General features: G+C 36.5%; 1 protein-coding gene across 1 annotated transcript; it reads right to left on the bottom strand.

Annotated features, from left to right (window-relative positions):
- Positions 1–1924: 1924 nt before the first annotated feature.
- Positions 1925–3904, bottom strand: LOC145054857 (non-specific lipid-transfer protein 1-like). The gene is made up of 2 exons (XM_079003118.1): positions 3505–3904; positions 1925–2203 (listed from the first exon to the last, which is right to left on the bottom strand). Exons 1-2 carry the CDS (start codon positions 3852–3854, stop codon positions 2194–2196), a joined length of 360 nt encoding a protein of 119 aa, XP_078859244.1. The 5' UTR covers positions 3855–3904; the 3' UTR covers positions 1925–2193.
- Positions 3905–21012: the final 17108 nt, after the last annotated feature.

Raw genomic sequence — 21012 nt, 5'->3', positions numbered from 1 at the left:
TTGTTCTCACGTATGAAAATATATTTTTTACCCCTTTTTAAATATATTTAAACCTTTTTATTACTTAATAATATATATAAATATAAAATTAGAGGGACCTTTTAAACCTTTTCCTTTCTACATATCGCCATCGCCATGACTCCATCCGCCCACTGAACATCAATGCCATTCTTCATAATCTTTTTGATATAATAACATCTTCAATGCATACAATTCTCTATAAAATTAATAAAAGATTTAATAAATTGACATGTTAACATTTATATACTTATATCCTTTTATATAAGTTTCCTTTAACACATCTCAAATATATATAATTCTATAAAGTTCAATGGATTCCACATCAATATCTTTTATATGAACGGTAGCAACCGCGACGACAAATTTTGGCTATGGGACTGAAGAAATTAATGGTCGAAATTCAATTTTATTTATAATCAAAATATTGCGAGATGATGGATTTTTTTTATGTCTATTGGTTTTACGGTCATATTTTTTTTTCTTTGTAAACAAAACTGAAAAATCTCCACAAAATGAACATAGTTATGAAACTTTAAAAAAAAATCTAAACCCCAAAAAAAAATCTCCAAAAATTTAGAGGGTCCTTCTATTTACTATACTAGTAAGTTATAAAAATATATTTTAAAAAAAAAGTTTTCTAAGGGTTCATATTTTAATTCAAAGTAATTTTAATTTTGAAAAAATATGACATAAATTATTTTTTCTCCATTTTTTTTTAAAAGTTAAAAGGTTGTTTATCTTACTATTTCAGTAAGTTCTAAAAAAGTTCAAAAATATTACTATTAGGGTAAAAAAAATTTTAAGTTGTCTAAGTTCTCTAGATGATTATAAGTTAACACATATTTATTGTACAATATAATTCCTTTTAAGAATCATTTGAAGCAATGATATATTGTACCTAAAAATTTTACCTTAACTTTAGAGTCAATCTTGTGCCAAATATGTTTGTTTGCAATCAATATGCTCAAGAACCACAAACCCCATGCAATGGATTTCAAATGTTGTTACCCGTTATGATGCGATCAAGATCTAGTGTTAAGAGTATGAAATACTTTGGAGAGGGGGAAGAAGTAGTATTGGTGTCATTGATCATGGAAGTCGGGAAGCCGAAAGGAGAAAGACGTTGGCAGTAAAATGTACATGTTTTAGAAAATTAGGATTTATGAAAAAAACTTTGATACAATTTAGAATTGTACTCTTCCATGAACCATTTTACCCTATTAGCAAGCAATTAAGCACAATGTTACACGAGTTGTAATTGGTTATACAAAATATACCTAACATGAACCCGACTATACATCATCTATATATGTATTGACATAAAACACCAACATAAAAATCGATAAAGCTATTGATGGTGAGATTCTGACATTAATCAACACAAATAGCTCATTTTTGTCATTTTTAGACAAATTAGCTATTAAAAATTCAGTAATTTTAGATTGTGACTTGGAATTTGACGGCCTAGATGGACATATTGGTATGGTCAAAAAATGTTAGGGTTTTCAGTAATAAATATATGTAGCTAGTGTTCCGAATGTATCATAAGAAACAACTAAATAATAGCAAATATCTCCGGTTCCTATCCAGAGACGTATGTCATAGACGGGACCCTATTAATCCTTTATTAGTTTTCTTGTTTTTTTCTCAATGGTTTCCTTTACATATAGCTATTTAAAAAAAATAAAAATAAAAATTCAGTCGTTAGCTATTTTAAAATCTGTTCCCAACGTCTTGGTTGTAGAAGAAATGTTTGGCATAGAATATGAGGAAAGTCGAGAAACCTTATTGCATAATTGTTTTGAGAAATTTGTCTTAAAAAAAAAAACTAAATTTTATATTGTTTTCCGTGTGGAATCTTTAACTTTAGAATCATACTAGACTAACGTTTAGACGATTGACAGATTGAAAATCATTACATTATTTTCACGATATTGGACATATTCAAAATAAAATATATAATGTAATCCTTGTAAGGAAGTGCATTTCCTTTCACATCACATACTCATAGATTTCAAAGTAGAAATCGTTACTACTGAGCAACAACAAATACACCAAATTATTAAGAGACTGGTCTCGGTCTTGGTTCCTAAGTAGGGAATTATGACTTTATTGCCGGGATAGTACAAGTATGCCTCAATGCCACATTTTTGCTTCTTCAATATTTCCTCTTCACTGGATCCTACACAAGGAAAATGAAAAGGAGCTATGTAAATAATAATTGATGGTTCAATAATGCACCCCCTATAATTTAAGGTTATCTTGAATGAATCTCAACCACACCATAAAATAATATAAAATACAAAAGCACAATTTATTATATATATATATATATATATATATATATATATATATATATATGCATATGAAAAAAGTATTTATATTATTTTGTTGTTTAGAAAAAGAAAAATTATATTTTGCCTATCGCTTTTATCCAATTTTATTTATATGATGTGAATATTAAATGTGACGAGGATAATAAAATGAGTGGTCCATGTCATCCCTTTACCTTTCATAATGTATCATAATGTAAACTTAATTATCAGCCACATTATATTGTACAGAGTTTTATATCTTGATACGTTATAAAAGGTAAAAAGATAACATAAACTACTCAATGGACTATTTATATCGTCAACCTTATCACATAATTGGAACGTATTAATAGATTTTTACTGGGAATTTAAATATAAGCGATATGTAGAAAATAATATATGTATTTTCCTGAACCAGAAAACAATAGTTTTTCCGAATGTATTGCATAATAGACTGTGCTTTTTGTATTTTGCATGTAATGTTATACTAGTATTAAATACATTAAGCTTTGATAAAAATATATTATGGAACTTAAGATAGATAATAATTTATCTTCATTCCTTTTTTATTTTGGTCAGTAATAATTAAGGAAATACATTTAATTTTTAATAATCCTAAGAAAATACTAAAATTTTCTAAATTTTCTAAATGCCCTATATATTTTAATTTATAAGATAAGGAATTTTGAAAGTATATTGGTGTTTGACACCATCTATATTAATAACTAGTTGTGAGACCCGTATATTATACGCGTTGATTAAAGAAAAATGTTAAATAAAAACAATTAAATGAAAAGTTTATTTGAATTTAAAAATTATGAGAAAAAAGACATGCAAAAAATATATTAATTAAATTTTGTGTTTAGTTATCAAACTCATGTATTAAATAGGTTAATTATAACAAAATGTAAAAAACAAATGTTTAAACTATAAATTTATTTGAAATTGAAATTGAAATTGAAATTTAAAATTTAAAATTTAAAATTAATAGTCATTATGGTATGTTTAATTTATGGAAACTAAATTAATGATATATTAAGAATGAAAAATAAATATATCTCAAAATTAGGACAAAATGACATGTGCCTAATTAAACAAGAGAAAGACATGTAGCAAAATTATTCTTATTTATTAGGGTAGATAATGAAAATGAAGCAACAAGTTGTACCTATTGCAGTCGGTGGAGGGGCTGATCTTGTAGGGTAAGTTGACACCACATTTTCCGGGGAGACTAGCGGCGTAATTACCACTAACACCACGGTAAGACGAAGAAGCACTCTTCAGGCAATTGCAAATGGTCTTACGGTCACTGGTGGTTCTAGCCGCATTCCTAAGCCCTCTAACTCCAGTACAGCACGGCTGTGGAGGAGTTCCGCCGTTCCTTAGGTAGCCAAGGCATGGTGCCACGGCGCCCACCACCTGACCACATGTAACAGCTTCCACCTCCGGCGTCAGCAACCCCATGTAAACCACCAGCAAGACCACTGCGCATGACACCTTCATAAGCATAGCCGTCATTGCTAGATGAGAGAATTTGGATGTAAATTGGTTTAAATATGTGGAATGAAATGGCTGTGAAGGTGGGAGTTATATAGGAGGTGCTGCTTCTCGGCGGCGAAAGTATATACATTTATTATTTGAACTCATGAGAGTTTTTTTTAATATATTTTATTTTAATTTATGAGATTTTTTATTTAGCAATTACATATTTCTAATATTTTTTAAGTATGAAACATTCTATTATTTTCAACTTTTAAACAAATAAAGTTTGTAATATATATATATATATATATATATATATATATATATATATATATATATATATATATATATATATATATATATATATGAGTGTTCAAATGAGAAAAAAAAATAAGGTTGAGAATGAAGGAATTATTCCGAGTCACATTTATTTTGCCACAAAACACTTTGGCATACCGGCGGAAATTGATAATGGAAAAACATTTATTTTCCAACAAAACATGGTTCCTTAAACTATGCTAATAATTACCTTAATATATACAAAAACATTTTTATTTTTTATTTTTAAAAAACTATTTTTATCGAAAAATTATTTTAAATATATCAAAATTCATAATTTTTTATTCTCTATAAATAGACATCATATTGATATAGTTTTAAAATAAAATAAGAAAATTATTTTTTTAGAGTTTCAGCTCTTGTTATTCATAAGTAAAATTACAGTTAATCCATTATTCACTCATTAATAAAATGTATGTTTAACTTTTTTTATAATTTGAGTATCGTTCATGTATGAATATAACACGTAATAAAGTTTCTTACTTAAAATATACTTTTTACATCATCTTTCGTCATATATTATATTTATATATGAATAAAATGTGTATTAGTTGTCGTCATATTTTATATTTAAATATAAATAAAACATTTATCGGATTTTTGTTACAGTTAATTTGCTATTCATATATGAATAAGTAGTATAAATGATACTTAAACTGTAAAAAAAATAATCATATTTTTTATTCATAAATGAATAACGAATGTACTGTAGTAAAAATCTGATGGATTTTTAAAACTATATATATATATATATATATATATATATATATATATATATATATATGGATTTCTATTTATAGAGAATAAAAAATTATGAATTTTGATATATTTAAAATCATTTTTCGATAAAAATAGCTCCTTCAAAATTATAAAAACGAAAAAAAAAACTATGTTTTTGTATATATTAAGGTAATGATTAGCATTGTTTAAGGAAACATGTTTTTTTGGAAAACACATGTGTATTCCTTTCTCATTCTGCCGGTACGATAGAGGTTTTTGCGGCAAATAAAATGAGTGGCTGAGAAATGATTCCCCCATTCTCAACATTTTTCATTTTTTCAATTCAACTTACCCTCTCTCTCTCTCTCTCTCTCTATATATATATATATATATATATATATATATATATATGTACACTTATATATATTTGGTCCTTAAGTTTTTTTTGTTCACATTTAACCGTTCAACTTGTTTTTTTGTCCATATTCAGTTATTGTAACTGATTAGGAAGGGCTAGGCCCATTGTCATGGGTTGGGCCCAATGTGCGGGATGGGCGCAATGTTATGTATGATATGTGGTATTTTAGGGAACTCTCTAAGCTTCATGCTTACAGTTTTATGTTTATTGTTTCAGGTACTTCCGGTACAAAAGGGAAGAGACTGACGTGACTACACAACACCACCCCAAAGTTTTTCGCATTGACTATTTATGATTTTTACTTTGATGTTTACATGATATAATCACTTTGATTGGTTTTGGAACAAGTCATTTTTATGGTTTAAGTTCTTTTAAAATTAAATTTTTACTATGAAATTTTTAGGCGTTACAAGTTGGCATCAGAGCCTTGGTTTGAAGGATTCGGGAACACGCTCAGTTGTGACTGAACTCAAATTGAGGAATTGGTAATCTTTTAAAAGAAAACAAGTTTCTCAAAAGATTTTATAAAGAAAAAGGGGGTGTGATGTGTGCAATTAGCCGAGCTCAAGTAAGTGATTCCCAGAATACCCATATATGTAGATATGTTATATGATACAGAATGTTTGCATGATAGGATAAGGCTAAGGGTATCTTCAGGAATTTCATGACAGATTGGCCTAATTTGTGATGCCTTGTAGCCTAGGAGGAATTAGATGTTAAGTTAGATTTGGAATCTATATTAGTGGAAGTGATTGTTAAGTGTATGCTTTAAAAATTGTATACGATTAGGATCATATTGCCCTAGAATGACTAATTTGGCCTTATTTCCTGTTCCTCGCCTGGTTGTGGTCCTAGGGTATAATTATTTATTCAACAATCTATTTAATCCCATATTGTATATAATTTGTATGTACAAGGCAACCGACAGTGATAGTGGAAGTTCTTGGCATGGTAGTAGCAAGTGAGTTTAAGTTGTCCTTTGAATGTTTTGTGGCTTGGGGTGTTATTGAACGAATGTTTCTTTCTTTGTGCTTTATGGGATCCTTAATGATGTGGGTTAACTAATAAGTGATTATGTTAAGTTACATGTTGCAAAGGTTACATAATCTTAGAGTGATTGATTTGGACCTATTACACAGATCTCGTTCGAGTCTAACCGTTGTAGGGTTGAGTCTTTTAGTCAAAGGATTATCTAAGCTTTGTTGCATGTGATTGTATTCATGAAGTAGTTAGCTGACATTAGTGAGAGTTCTTCAACATTTGATGATAGGGTGAGGAACCTAGGAGAATTTAGTGGGTTTGGATGCGCTGTTAGCGGTTACTTGGAGTACCAGTTTGAGAAGGTGACTTACAGGATTCCAGATCATTCTTGAGGAAAGTATGGATAAGTGTGAAAGGTAGTATTGGGCTCAACCCTAAGGAATGTTAATTTTTGCAAAAATGGTCCCTTAAGTATGTTGGGCGTACTTAAGTGTACGCTTAGCGTACTGCATGGAAGTGGTCACGGAGGAATCAGGGTACACTGGGCGTACCTTGAGTTACGCGGGGCGTACGCGCCAGGGACGGAAAACCCTAAATTTCCAGACTTGAGGTCTATTTAAACAACTTTAAGCCCCTTGGACTAAACCCTAGTGAGCCTCCACAGCCTTAGAACGTCCATATACTCCGGTAAACCTTGTGAGATCATTCTTGAGCCTTAAATAGTGCATTTGTGTCCTTTTAGTGTGTATTTCAAGAAGAAGGGGTGGCCAAGCAAGCTTGGATCAAGTGGGTGCTTCAAGATCCTACACCAAAATCATCTTGCAAAGCTTCTGGAGGTAAAAAGCTTGCATCTTTCCTTTCTAATCTTTAGATCTAGCTAGGGTTTTGGTGGTTTGTCCCTTTAATGAACTGTGGACCTCTTTTGTTGAGCTAAGCCTTCCCTTTTGATATGAAAGACAGATATGAGGTCCCCTAGTCATTTAGAAGTATAAAAATGGAAGCTTGATGAGAGTTTTGACCTCATGCATGGGTAAAAGACCTTGGGAAAGGTCTTAATGGAGTGGTTGGGTGTGTATGAGACATGCAAGGGCATAAAGTTGCCAGCTTTATGCCTTAGGACATCTTTTTAGACTTAGATCTAGCTTTCGGACGTGAGGGATTCGAACATTAAGCACTTAATGGAAAGAGTGCTTAAAATGGTTGTACGTTGGGCGTAACTGGCTGTATGCAGCGCGTAGTCCCTAGACCTTAAGTACGCTGAGCGTACCAGGGTGGTACGCTGGGCGTACGTAGCTTAGTTGGGCCCTAAGCTGTTTTGGGCCTTTGGGCCAAATTTGGTTGTTGGGCTTGATTGGATTCTGTGAGATAGAGGCCTTTTCATCTGTTTGGGTCGTGGACTTATCAGTTGGGTCTTATTGGGCCAAGGGGCCCATTAAGGATATTGGAGTTGGGGTCCATTTTCAAGAAAAGGGTAATTGGGCCTTGGGGGTAGAGTTTGAAGGTTGGGCCTTTCCTTGGGTAATTTAAGGTCTTATCATTGATTATATTATTATTGTTATTATTCAGCTCGGGAGGTTGTGGATTATTAGGAGGGCAATATTCGTATTCATCGGACGGAAGTGAGTCTTCTCACCATACCCATGGGTATAAGGCACCAAGGTCGGCCCATTATGTGTTTATGGTATATATGTTAGTCACTCTGTGATTTGATCTGATATGTGATTATGTGTTTTGCATGAAGACCCTGGGGGATCCTGTGGCATTGGATGTAAGACCATGTGGGGTAGCCCATGGCAGTCCTAAGTAAAGATCATGTGGGGTAGCCCATGACATTGGATGTAAGACCATGTGGGGTAGCCTATGGCAGTCCTAGGTAAAGACCATGTGGGGTAGCCCATGGCATTGGATGTAAGACCATGTGGGGTAGCCCATGGCATTCTTGCTAGTTTTATGTAGGCATGGCTTATGTGATATGTGTGTAGCTTTGATTAGCTACTTGGATATGTGTATGTAAGGTGTGTGGTATGCTCTGGGGAACTCACTAAGCATTTCGCTTACAGGTTGTTGATTTATTTCAAGTACTTCTGAGCCCAAGGGCAAGGGCAAGGCGTGATGACGCGGCGTGCATTCTATCTCTCTTTTTGTGTGTTTGGGACCCTCCGATGTTTTAAAAAAGGAAAAAATGATGTAATGAATGTTGATTTGAAAACAAATGTTTTGGGAATTTATGGTTTATGAGATTGGATTTGATTAACTAAAAATGAAAAAATTTCTTTGTAAAATTGGGTCGTTACACTGAAAGCACGGGGATCCGTACTCGAATCAAGGAAAGTCACGGAGATTATAGGTAGCCTGTAGGATGAGGAATTTTGTGGGTATGTTCTGATTATTGTATGGTTGCTTTTTAGAATGGTGGTGAGCACTCGTGGAGGAGGGTCTTGTTCAAGGTCATGTGTTGGTGCTGAGCCGATTGATGAGCAAATATGGGATTTCATCCCGTCAGAGATTATCAACGGTAATTTGAAGTAGACTCATGTGATCTTAGGTAAGGTCAAGGAGGGGATCATGGAGATTATGGACGAGCGTCTGGGTACGTTTCGCATTGAGATTATGGCTTTTGTAGGAGCTCGCACTCTTAATTTCCGTGAGTTTAGTGCTTGCTGGGCACTCGAGTTCTTTAGGGAGAAGGACCCCATTGCTAGTAGGAGGTGGTTAGCAAACATGGTGAAAACTTTCCAGAAGAGTTTCTACCCCGAGGGGTTGAAGGTCAAATTTGCATCTTGTCTTCTGAAAGACAGAGCTCGTGGCTGGTGGGAGGCGGTAGAGTTCGCTTTGGGAGGCGAGGCCATTGAGACGATGACTTGGGATGAATTTGCGACCCAATCTAGGATTATATTTATACCATCTATCAAGGTGCAGAAGTTGGTGAGGGAGTTTCAGGACCTTCGCCTGACGACTGAGACTATGGCGGAGATCACCGCCAAATTCAGGGAGATGGCCTTATTTGTTCTGCAGTATACTGCGGATGAGGAGATGAAGAATAAAGGTACTACGATATGCTGCGAGCTGATATTAGGGAATTTGTTAGCATGTCCAACTGCAAGACCCGGAAGGACATGATTCATAGATCCCGAGAAGGGGACATTGAGTTGCAGCTTCTGTTGAAGCGTAGACCAGAGTAGGTTCAAACTGTAGTGGGCCAAGCGAAAAGGCTAAAGCCTCATGATTTAGGATTAGGAGACCATCGGGTTTGGGTCCGTTGTGCCAAGTATGGGAGGTCTCATGAAGGAAACTATAATGAGAAAGGAAGGGAATGTTTCAGTTGCGTCCTGACTGGTCATTTTAGCAGGAATTATCCTCGAGACTTGATTTTGATGTGTTTCCACTACAACCAGGTGGGCCACAAGAAGGTCGACTGTTCGAGGCTGATGAGTGGAACAGTCAGAGCACCTGCTCCATCTATATTGAAGATTACCAACAACTGCGACGGCAGGGCAGAGGCTCCAGCAGTGAGGAGCCAAGCATTCTAATTGCACGCTAAGGAGACTCGAGTTCTACAAGATGCTATCGCATGCATGTTTAATTTTTGATTTCCTCGTGCCTTATTATATTTATGATTTTGCTCATATGTTTATATATGTGAGATGTTATGTTCATTTTAGTTAAGTCCCCACCTAAGGATCATAGTTCTTTATGATTGACTAGCAATTATTATCAAAGGATCATCATATGCCATTTTTCATACTGAGAGTCATGCTTGAAGAGTAGCCGGTTGATCAGGCGGTAGGCATCATTTCGAGAGGCGGCGAGCAACAATGGTGTGAGCATAGACAGAAGCAACCTGAGTGTCTTGCTAAAAGGACTAGCAGTCGGATCAATGTTTTAGATTCAACATGACATATCGGAAGGAGTTGTAGTGTAAGTCATTAGATCAGTGGAAATCAAGATCATTGAGATCTTTCATGGTTGAGAGGTATAAGGGATTGATCAGAACGTAAGTGCAGAGCAAGATCCTACCAGTTTCCTGTTTTAATTGATGTGCGTGTATTCCTCACATCATAAGATTTTAGGCCAAGATCTCTTGGTAGTTGGTTGTCCCTTCTGGGATAGTGAAGTAAGAGTTCCAGGTATTTATGACGCTCAGGTTGGATTTCACTTGATGGTTAATTATCTCACTGAGTTGATCGCTACCATCAGTAGGGTAAGAGTAGTGGTGACTTATCACTTCTAGGTGTGAGTGATGTATCGTTCGCACGAGTTTTTTCAGCCGTTGGAATGGTCAAGAGGATTCAAGATGTATCTGTTAGCGATGTCGTGAGGGCATCAGACTTTCAGCAAGTAATTTGTTGGATTGGTGATCCATCTGATTCAATCAAGGGTTTATTCATACTATTTCATCAGTTGAAGTTACTCAAGGATCTAGAATTGTATCAGGGAAGGTGCTTTGGGTGCATCGATGTTTCCATGCAAGGATAGAAAATTGTCTAATCTGGTTTGTGGAGTGGATACCCTAGGCAAGTGGAGAGCCAGTTATAGTCGCAATATGGACTAGGATTTGCATAGAGAATGAGGATTCAGGTTATCTTGTCGAATATATGACGCATCAGAAGTGGCGCATGGTGGATATGTGATCAGGTTCAGGTTCAAGGTTGTGTTAGAGCAACTCTACCTATTATTTTCTATTAAAGGCTTTGGGCTTTGAAACATGACCCGAACGCCTGATTGAAGTATAGTTGGATGAGGTTCTGACTCATGATTCATTATGGTTTGGTATGGTAGATGGATGGCAATACCATGAGTCGGATCCATGGTTGTTGTGGAAGTGTAGTAAGACTACGGGGTAGTCGTAGCATTTACAAGGTTGATAAGCTATTGTGGAAGTGTTGTATGTCTATAATAAGAGTCGTAGCATTCACCAAGATGAGATAGACCATTGTATGAGTGGTCGATGGGTTGTAGGAGGATCACAATGCACACATGGGTTAAGTCGGACTGTTATTGTTGTTTAACCACTCCTTGTTAGGAAAGAGGATTGTTGGAGCGGTGATGATCTTTTAGGCTTGTGTAGCCCTTAGTTGGGTGAGACTCATAGGCGAGGCCCGTTTGGTTATGATAGATTGAGTAAGATCCGTGGGCGAGGCCCGATTGGTTAGGTTAACTTGGGTAAGCAGACCATTTAGACACTCAAGGATATGAATAGGCAGGTAGTGATTGTCGTAGCCTCCAGACCAGTGATGGAATGATGGCGAGATCAGGGTGATCAGCGAGCTAGAGCATCCTAGCAGATTATATAGTGTCGTGGTTGATCATGATGCAGTAAGTGCGTGAATCCTATGGGTGGGACCTGGGAGTAATTGGATTAGTTAAGGTGTTAGGTCATGTTTAGAGTTGGGAGACTCTATGATCAAAAGATTGAATCCTTGTGGTGATTAGGCTAGGGAAGCCTTTATCAGTTAGACTCTTAGGCAGAGCCTCGTCGTGCGACCATGCGTGAGATTATCGGTCTCAATAGAAGGTTAGGGATTTTGCATCCCAGTTTAGTAGAAGGATAACATGGATACGGAGATCTCAGATAGATCAGATATGCATATTTTTATTATCAGGGTGCGGGTGATGTTTGGGTTTGGCACCTATGGGCGAGATTCATGTTGGAAGTTGCCTTGTTATCAAATGAAATGGTTCAGCAATAATGAAAGGTCAAAATTATGTATTTCCAATTGTCAGCAAGATAGTTCATGAACGAAAGGGTTTCATTCGGTTTGGGATGCAAATTAGAGTCTTTATGGAGATGAGATGAGATGAGATGGTTATGTATATTAGTAAGTCAAACACTGTTTAGGGTTTTTAGTTTTCGGGCAGGGCAATTGGAATCCTCCATAGATGTCATGGGCGGAGGATTGAGGTTCGATTTTCCATCAGGATATGTGGTCTCTGCTAAGATTGTGGCTATGATAGTAGAAATAGAAGGCATTCGTCCGCATGAGAGGACTTCTCCCTCCAAATTAGTATCTAGGAAGTTCTAGCAGGGTTGTCGGCTAGTTGTACGGAATGATTTCGAGGACGAAATCTAATTTAAGTGGGGGAGAGTTGTAACACCCATGCTCTAGGCTGGTTATCTTTATTTTTTCAGGGGCTAAAGATGCAATATTAGGAAAAACTTTATGCCATAGAGTGGAGCAAGGATGCCCCTGGCGTGACATCGTATAAAAGCACACATGTTTTTTTGGACTGCCACGGTGTGGCCAAGGGTTGCCACAGTGTGGTAGCTGTTATGGACCAAGCCCATAATTCTTTTAGGATTCCATTCATATTTAAACCTATCTAAGTCATTTATAGGGTTCATTCCATCCTCCAACACCATTTTACCTCAGAGAAACCCTAGCCCTAATTCCCTTGCTGAATTGTGGCCTTTTGGACCATTTGTTGGCTTGGAGAAGAAGAGAAGAAGGAGAAGAAGGTGCACTATTGGTGGATCTTGCAAGGAAACAACATCATCAACATCTCACATTGCTTCCGGACCTTTGTACGTGTCAAAGGCTCAAACTTTATGGCTTGAAGTGGTTAGATCTAAGATATTTGTCCCACGTTTTCATGATTAAGCAAATTTGAGTGGAAGGAACACATAAAGTTGGCAACTTTATGACTATCCTGAGTCCCATAAGCAACATATATCGTAGATCTAGACCTTGGTTGGGGTTCTTGACCTTGCATGAGTTTTTGGTCATTTTTAGCTCATTTTGACCTAAAATGGACTCTAGACGTGTATTGGACATGCATGTCTATAAAGCTCCCATACTTATGATAAATCTAGTATTAGAAACTCCTCTAGAGTGGTCGGGTTAAGGATTTTTGGATTAAGGCTTAGTGGTTAAGACACTATTTTATTTAGTCTTATTTGGACCTAGGGTTGAGATCTTGATCTGTTTGGGTGTTTTAATGGATAAAGTCAAAAACTTTTTCCATTTAGACCATAGAATGGACTATATATCAGTGTTAGAACTCTTGGAATTGAAGAAAACAACTTAATTCATTAAGTTGTTGGAAACCCAGCGCCCATGGTGTGGCCTTAGGTTGTCACGACATAGCGACTTGGAAATGCCCGTCTGTTCGATTGTATCAGGGCGACAACATGGCGATGGATGGCCACTACGTGGCGGTCGACTAAAGTCAACATTTACCGTTAACATTTGACCTGGGTTGACTTTTGGTCAAGATGGTTGGTTTTAGTGTGTAGACTAAGCTAGGACCTTGTATGTTGTGATAGGAGTGACGTAGCAGCGGTTACGAGGCCTTGAGCTATGGTTTAGCTGATTTGGGAGTCAGCTGAGCCTCTTCATTGTACTTGTGGATCGAAGGCACCAATGTCGGCTCACTAGAATGTGTTATGTAGGATTCTAGTTGTCTTTGTGACTCTTACATTGGGTTGGGTTCATTAGCATGCATTTAGGGCTAGGCCCATTTTCACAAGTGGGTTGGACCCATTGTATGTTGGTCTAGGCTCATTGTATGTCAGGATAGGCCTATTTGTATGTTGGGTTGGGCCCATTGATTAGAAAGTGTTAGGCCTATTATCATGGGTTTGGCCTAATGTATGTGTTAGGCTCGATGTTATGTATGATATATGGTATTTTAAGGAACTCGCTAAGCTTCATGGTTACGATTTTATGTTTATGGCTTCAAGTACTTTCGGTACAAAAGGGAAGGGCCCGACGGGACTCAATAGCATCCCCTAGAATTTTCGGCATTGGTTGTTTATGACTTTTACTCTGATGTTTACATGATATAATCACTTTTATTGGTTATGGAACAACTCATTTGTATGGGATTAATTGCATTAATTAAAAGTAGAAGGACTAAAGGTGACAATGTTCAAAAGTTAAGCATTGACCAATTCTAGAGCCTACCATAGAGGGTACGGTTTCTAGAGGGTCTCTAGAGAGTTTCTAGAGGTATTCTTGGGCTCTAAGAAATTTTATAATGCCTTAGGGAGGAAGCAATGGGGTAAGGGTTATTTGAAAGGAACCTGCCTTACATACAACCTTCCTAACACCTATATAAACCTCTAAGGGTTTAGAATTTTGAAATTCATCTTATTCTAAGAGCTTAGATTCAAAATTATTCCTTCTCCGCATCTCTCCTCTTTAGCTTCCAATTGCAAGGGTTTGGGTGTGAGCCATTAAAGGCACGAGACTTCTGGTGTTTGCTTTCTAAAGACCAATCAAGAAGGAATATTTTTTTATTTTCTATAATAAACAAAAGGTATGCTTTTCTCATAACCCTTTCATAATTTTTAAAATAGTAATGTACTTTTAGGGTTATTGATATTTAATTGTTTGTTGCAAATCATAGTGAAAACACAGATCCTTTAGGTTGCATGTGAACTTAAGGTTTAAGTTTTTCTACCAAAAATAAGATTTTTGTAACCTAAAAAACCCATTAGTGGTATTAGAGCCATTGTTCTCATTGCTCTTGCAAAAAGTTTAATATATCCAAATTATGGTTTATAGAAACTAAACCCTAAGGAGGCAATTTCCGAAAATCCCTAGGGCTCTTGAAACCCTAGCCTCCACCCTCATATTTTCGATTTAAGAAAGGGTTTTAGAAACCCTAGCATCCTTTGCCCATTTTTGACAATTGGGGTATCCCTTTTAGGGTTTACCTTGTTTCCTTATTTGTTAATTTAAAAGCCTTAAATTTTGAACAATTAAAACCTTATAAACCTAGCCTATTTTTGAAAATTAGAAGGCTTAGGATTAGGATTAAATTTGAATTAGTTAATTAATTGGTTAATGTATAGATAATTATTTAATCCATAATTATTTAATTAACTATTTAATTAAAAGATAAATATTAAATCAAAATTGATTTATTTTAAATTAAATTAATTTCAAAATTTTAAATTTAAACCTAGTATTTTAGAAAAGTTTTAAAGTACACCTTATATTATATATAATTAAAAGACTAATATATTATATGTATAGGACAAGTCAATCAAATCGCTAGTACTCCTCATTTACGAAATCATACTATAAGGAGAGTTTATGGAAGCAACCTATAAAATGACCATCATTGGGCATCCACTCTTACCCACCGCTCTCTTGTATAGTGGAGGGTTGTTAGCCGAACGGATTTGATAGGACATAATCTCATTCATAAATATAATGATATAAAGTAACTAAACCATTTTTAAAATCCCATTCTTAGTTACTTTAGGAAAAATGTGAAACGTATGCTAATCCATGAAAACACACATCATGCTTTTTATGTCGTTACTGGAGCGTATGTTGGTTAACTGGCACACTAATAGCAACTATAAAGATATATGATGGTAATCTTGAAATTTATCACAGTTGATGGAGTGTGTGTGGTTAACTGGCACATCAATGAGAGATGATAAATGACATCGAGGTTGTCAAGCGAGTTGTGACATCCCCATTTTCTCGGCCAGAAAAGACCAATTTTGTTTATGTTTTATAAAAATTAGAGTACCTCTTTTAATAAAAATGTTGTGGAATTTATTCCCAGTAAAACATGATAAATACGCTATCAAATCATTTCCGAAGAAAAGTATTTTTATTCATTTTAACACATTTGGGATGTCATCGTCAGTACAGAAACATATGTATAAACAGAACTTACATTCATTATCACTAGTGATCTACATATCTTTTAAATCTCTCAGTGTAATGTAACTTCATATTAACACCTGTGACACAAATAAACTGAGTGGGTCAGGTTGGGAAACTTGGTGAGTACATTGGGTTTTCAACCCACAATAATATAATTATTATGTTTTAACATCAAACAATCAACCCAATTACCCATCCCCATTATCTTCTTTACTCTTAAGGATCTACCCTAAGAATCAAATATTCCTCGTTCATTCATTCCTAAGGAATCGGCACGAAGTCCATCGTCACCGGAGTTTAGGCACTAACTCTGCATAGTCGCCAGGATTTATACAATAGGCACTAAGTCCGCATAGTTTCCAGGGTTTAGGCATCAAGTCTGCATGATCACTAGGGTTTAGGCATCAAGTCTGCATGATCGCCAGGGTTTAGGCATCAAGTCTGCATGATCGCCAGGGTTTAGGCACCAAGTCTACATGATCGCCAGGGTTTAGATTACACAGGGTGAACACATCGTTCACAACACCTACAGCTTGCGAGTCTGCTAGTGTTCCACTGGACTGTCTAGAATAGTCCGTGGTGGTCATCCATACTCTACTAGATGACGGGGGCATCATTTGGGAAAGGCTGCTCACATTGTCCACCTCTCACCCTCACCTCGTGGTTTATAACATCTCTCAACTCATCATCCAACTCATATTCCATCTATTACATCTACCAATGTTTTACCCAACATATTATCGTAGATATAAAATACATATACAGTTTAAATGATTTAAAACATGTATAAAATCGTTCATCCAGCATAGACAACAAGTACTCATATAATATGCACACATAGCACGTAATTTATATAAATACTTCATATCTATGTGTAAGATGAAAGTAACTATGCACTTACTTGATAAGGTGGTGACTCAGTACTCGGACAGCGCTTCGTTTACTTTAAAATAATTTCCTTCGACGAAACCTAGTATTATTACCACTAGATTTTAGTCTAATATTTACCGTAACTAAATATTAGTCTTATTATTATTATTATTATTATTATTATTATTATTATGATTATTATTATTATTATTATTATTATATAAGCGTTTAAACAATACTTTCCAACCACTGTGTACAGACAGGGGCCAGAGATAAAACACCAGAGGGCAGGACCATTTTGGCATATAGCATTTCTGAAATCCAACAACCCTATGCGGCCCTTTAAAGCAGATTCCCCATACCGGGAGTAGTTAAAAAGATATTATAACGACACTTATATAAGTCATAATAATAGCTCAAATATTTATTATATGTTCATAATAACAATACTAATTTTAAATATAGACTATATTTAAAATAGGGTAAGCATAACTTACTTACAAGGGGATTTTAGCTAGTAGTCGGGCTCTGCAAGGGCAGAACTTCGTTGCTGAATCTTTTTAAGAAAGATTCGTGCAACGCTTCAGCGCTCACCTTACTATACTAAAACTACAGAAAGAGAAGTCGAATCACGAGGGACCGAAATGCTCGGGGGATAAGAAGAGAAAGACTCTTGAATCAAGAGAATGGTGCAAGAAATATGAGAGCTAGAGTCTCTTATTTATACTAATTGAATTTTCAAAAACTACTCTCCATAATTACTTAATGACCTTATAATTATATAAAAACCTAAACACCCCTTTATATTACTATTTTAAATAGATTTAATGATATTTGTACTAAACTAATTGTAACGACCCAATTTTCACGCCCAAAAATTTCATTTAAATTAAGTGGTTTGTAAAACATTTGTAGTAAAACATCATCCGATCATATCATTTCATAAAACATATCTCGTGTCTGAAATCCCAAAACATGAAAATAATAATAATGTCAGAGTACAATCCCAGAACATCTCATAATGCGGAAAACCAATATGTGTGTGTATGATGTGCCGCTACCGTGCCAGCTCCTTCCCCTTCGCTGAAGAGGTACCTGAAACCAAAACTGAAAACTGTAAGCACGAAGCTTAGTGAGTTCCCCCATCGTACCACATACCATATAATCATATTACATACATACTGCCAGGCATTTCTGGGGTGCCCGACCTACCCGGTACGGCCATTCTGGGGTGTCGACCTACCCGTATGGCCATTCTGGGGTGCCGACCGACCCATGCAGCCATCCTGGGGTGCCGTCCTACCTGTGTCAAGCCATTCTAAGGCGCTGACCTACCTATGTCGAGCCATTCTGGGGTGCTGACTACCCTTCGGTCCTAACAACCGAACCTCGGGGACTATTTCACCCCCTACTACTACTATCATATATATCATAACATAATCTATTGTCAGGCATATATGGGGTGTCTGACCTACCCTTCGGTCCTAACAACCGAATCTCGGGGACTCTTCCCCCTCCTACTACCTCTATCTCATGTAACATATCATGCTAGCAGCTAAACATGTCATAACATACTGTTAGGCATATCTGGGGTGCCTAACCTACCCTTCGGTCCTAACAACCCAACTCTATCACTATCACATACCATATCACGCTAGCATATAACATATCAGGTAGTAACAACATAGATGAATATCACAAAGACAAACATCTAGCATACGATCCCTACTGGTGGGCCGACATTGTGGCCGTAGACCCACCGCTACTGGAAGGTAACTCACCTCGTAGTAGCTGCTGAACTGTGCGGGAATCTTCTGACTGCTGCTGTTGCTGCTCCGGAAATCCTCCGGCTAAAATTCCCACAAAACACTTAGTCAGAAACTGACATCTACTCTTAGGGTAAAATTACCATTTTACCCCCTGACCAAGTCAAAGTCAAAGTCAACATCTAGTTGACCTGACTCGCCGAGTTGGCTCGCCAACTCGTCGAGTCCCTATCCTTCCATTAGACCTCATACCCGTCTCTACTCGTCGAGTTAGGCGATGACTCAACGAGTTTTCCTTCTAAATGAACATCGACTGAATCCTCATCTGACTCGCCGAGTTGTATGAACAACTCGTCGAGTTCATCATCAACTGATACTCATGTCCTGTCCTTGACTCGCCGATTTGTATGAACAACTCTTCGAGTTCATCTTCATCCTTAAGAAGATTACCTTGGACTCTTCGAGTCTGTTCATGCACTCGCCGAGTCCCATGAATTTACAGAACAATGGATTAGTCCAGAACGTTGGGTCACCCCTCGGGACCCCCTTAAAACCTTTCCACACTTAACTGGGTCCTTATGACCCTCAACTGATATGGGACAGAACCTTGGACTCGCCGAATTGGTCACAACCACTCACTGAATCTTCGTTTTGTGATGTACAACACTTGATCAAAATGTAGATCTATGCTTCTACAATCAATCTAGCACGTAAAGTTACAACCTTTACGTGCTTGCATGGGACTTTAAGCTCAAAAGGTCCTAAAACAAGCTCTCACAATGCATGGGGCCTTCCTTGAGTGCAAAAGCCACTCCTTTCTGCCTTGTAACCCCTCAAAGGACCTAGATCCGAAACATCAACCTCAAACCATGCTTGCAATCATGGTTGGTGACCAAAATGGCTTAGAAAAGCCCTAAAAGTCTACAAAATGGGATCTATCAAAAGAGCAAGCAAGGTATAGACTATATACCTTCTGAAGTCAGCAAATGATGCTCAAAACCGAATCCTTCTAGCCTTATCTTGATCCTTCAAGCTTTTCCTTCCTTCCTTGAATCACAAAAGCACGAAAATCACTCCAAAAGCCTTAGATTGCTTCAATAACGGCTAGGGTTTGCTATGGGGGTCTTCTTGGAGCAAATGGGACTAAGGAGGCCGAGTTAAGGTGTTTAAATAGGGTGCAAACCCTCGGATTAGGGTTTTTGCCCAAACATGGTCTACTCGCCGAGTCCGGGACTCGACTCGCCGAGTCCACAACTTAACTTTGCGCCTCATCTCGCTTCTAATCGGCGAGTTGGTCCTTCAACTCGCCGAGTCCCAGACCAAATGCAAAATATTAAAAGATTTAATCAAAAGAACACGTACCAAGAACCAGGTGCTACACTAATGTCGAAAGAACTCAACATTAGTCTTATAATGACCGCATCGTCGATACCTTTCTAATGATATATACATATATATATATATATATATATATATATATATATATGTGTGTGTGTGTGTACGTATATATGATTTATACTTTATTTTAATACGTAAATATACTATTATAATTTTTAACTTGTTCATACGAACTCCGTGTTTGACATTATTTATATCCACGCGTAGGTGGAGACGTTCTCTATAACTTCCGGTTAGACTCCGTCAGCTAATTTTGATTTTATTTTTAAAGTTATATTTTTAACAGACCGGGACAAGATTGGTCCGTTAAAATCTCATAACTTCTTCATCCGATGTCCATTTTTGTCTGTCTTTTTATCGTTACACTACTAATAACGAGATCTTCGATTCTCGTTTAGGTTGTGTCGGCTAAAAACCGTTCGATCTAATACTCGAACGTCGGGCTGTACACCGCTAAGCCGAAACTTCAAAAAATCATAACCTCCTCATACGAAGTCAGATTTGGGCGTTCTTTTTATGGATGTTCTCAGGTTAACATATTCTACGACTTTCATTTAGATTACTAAGGCTAAAAGTCGCTCTATCATAAATTCACTATTTACGTCTTCCCGATGTCGTGTCGGTTCCGTCGCGAAACTTCGACGGTTGATAACTTCTTCTTTATAACTCGGATTTCAGCGCTCTTTAGACATATTCTACAACTTGGTTAAGATTATTTATTCTAAATAATCTTTTGTCGAAAAGTCATTTTCGACCCCTATTATCTGTAAATTGACTAGCCTGGATCTACGGGCGTTACACCATTTTGCATGCTTATTCACATCTCGTTTGTGATCCTCGACATCTCATTCACAAAAGTGAGAGCATAATCTAAGATTAAACATGTCATTAATAAGATTCAATGAATCTCAAAGGATCTAGGAGTTTCATAATATTGTAAATGGTAAAAGCCTTACCTACTTAAAATAGATTCGAATATAATTATAGCATCTCTCTTCAAAGTTCTAATAGAAAACATGGATCCTAGCCTTAATTTAAATTTATGGGTGAATAATTAAGGATTAAAATCAACT

This window comes from Lactuca serriola, chromosome 5 (assembly GCF_051521515.1).
Source record: "Lactuca serriola cultivar US96UC23 chromosome 5, Lser_US96UC23_V15, whole genome shotgun sequence".
NCBI classification, from domain to species: Eukaryota; Viridiplantae; Streptophyta; class Magnoliopsida; order Asterales; family Asteraceae; genus Lactuca; species Lactuca serriola.
This window is presented reverse-complemented; position numbering and strand designations above follow the sequence as displayed.

What these genes read in the sequence shown, in the direction of transcription:
- LOC145054857 (XM_079003118.1), bottom strand. Translation starts at nt 3,854, where the DNA reads ATGACGGCTATGCTTATGAAGGTGTCATGCGCAGTGGTCTTGCTGGTG.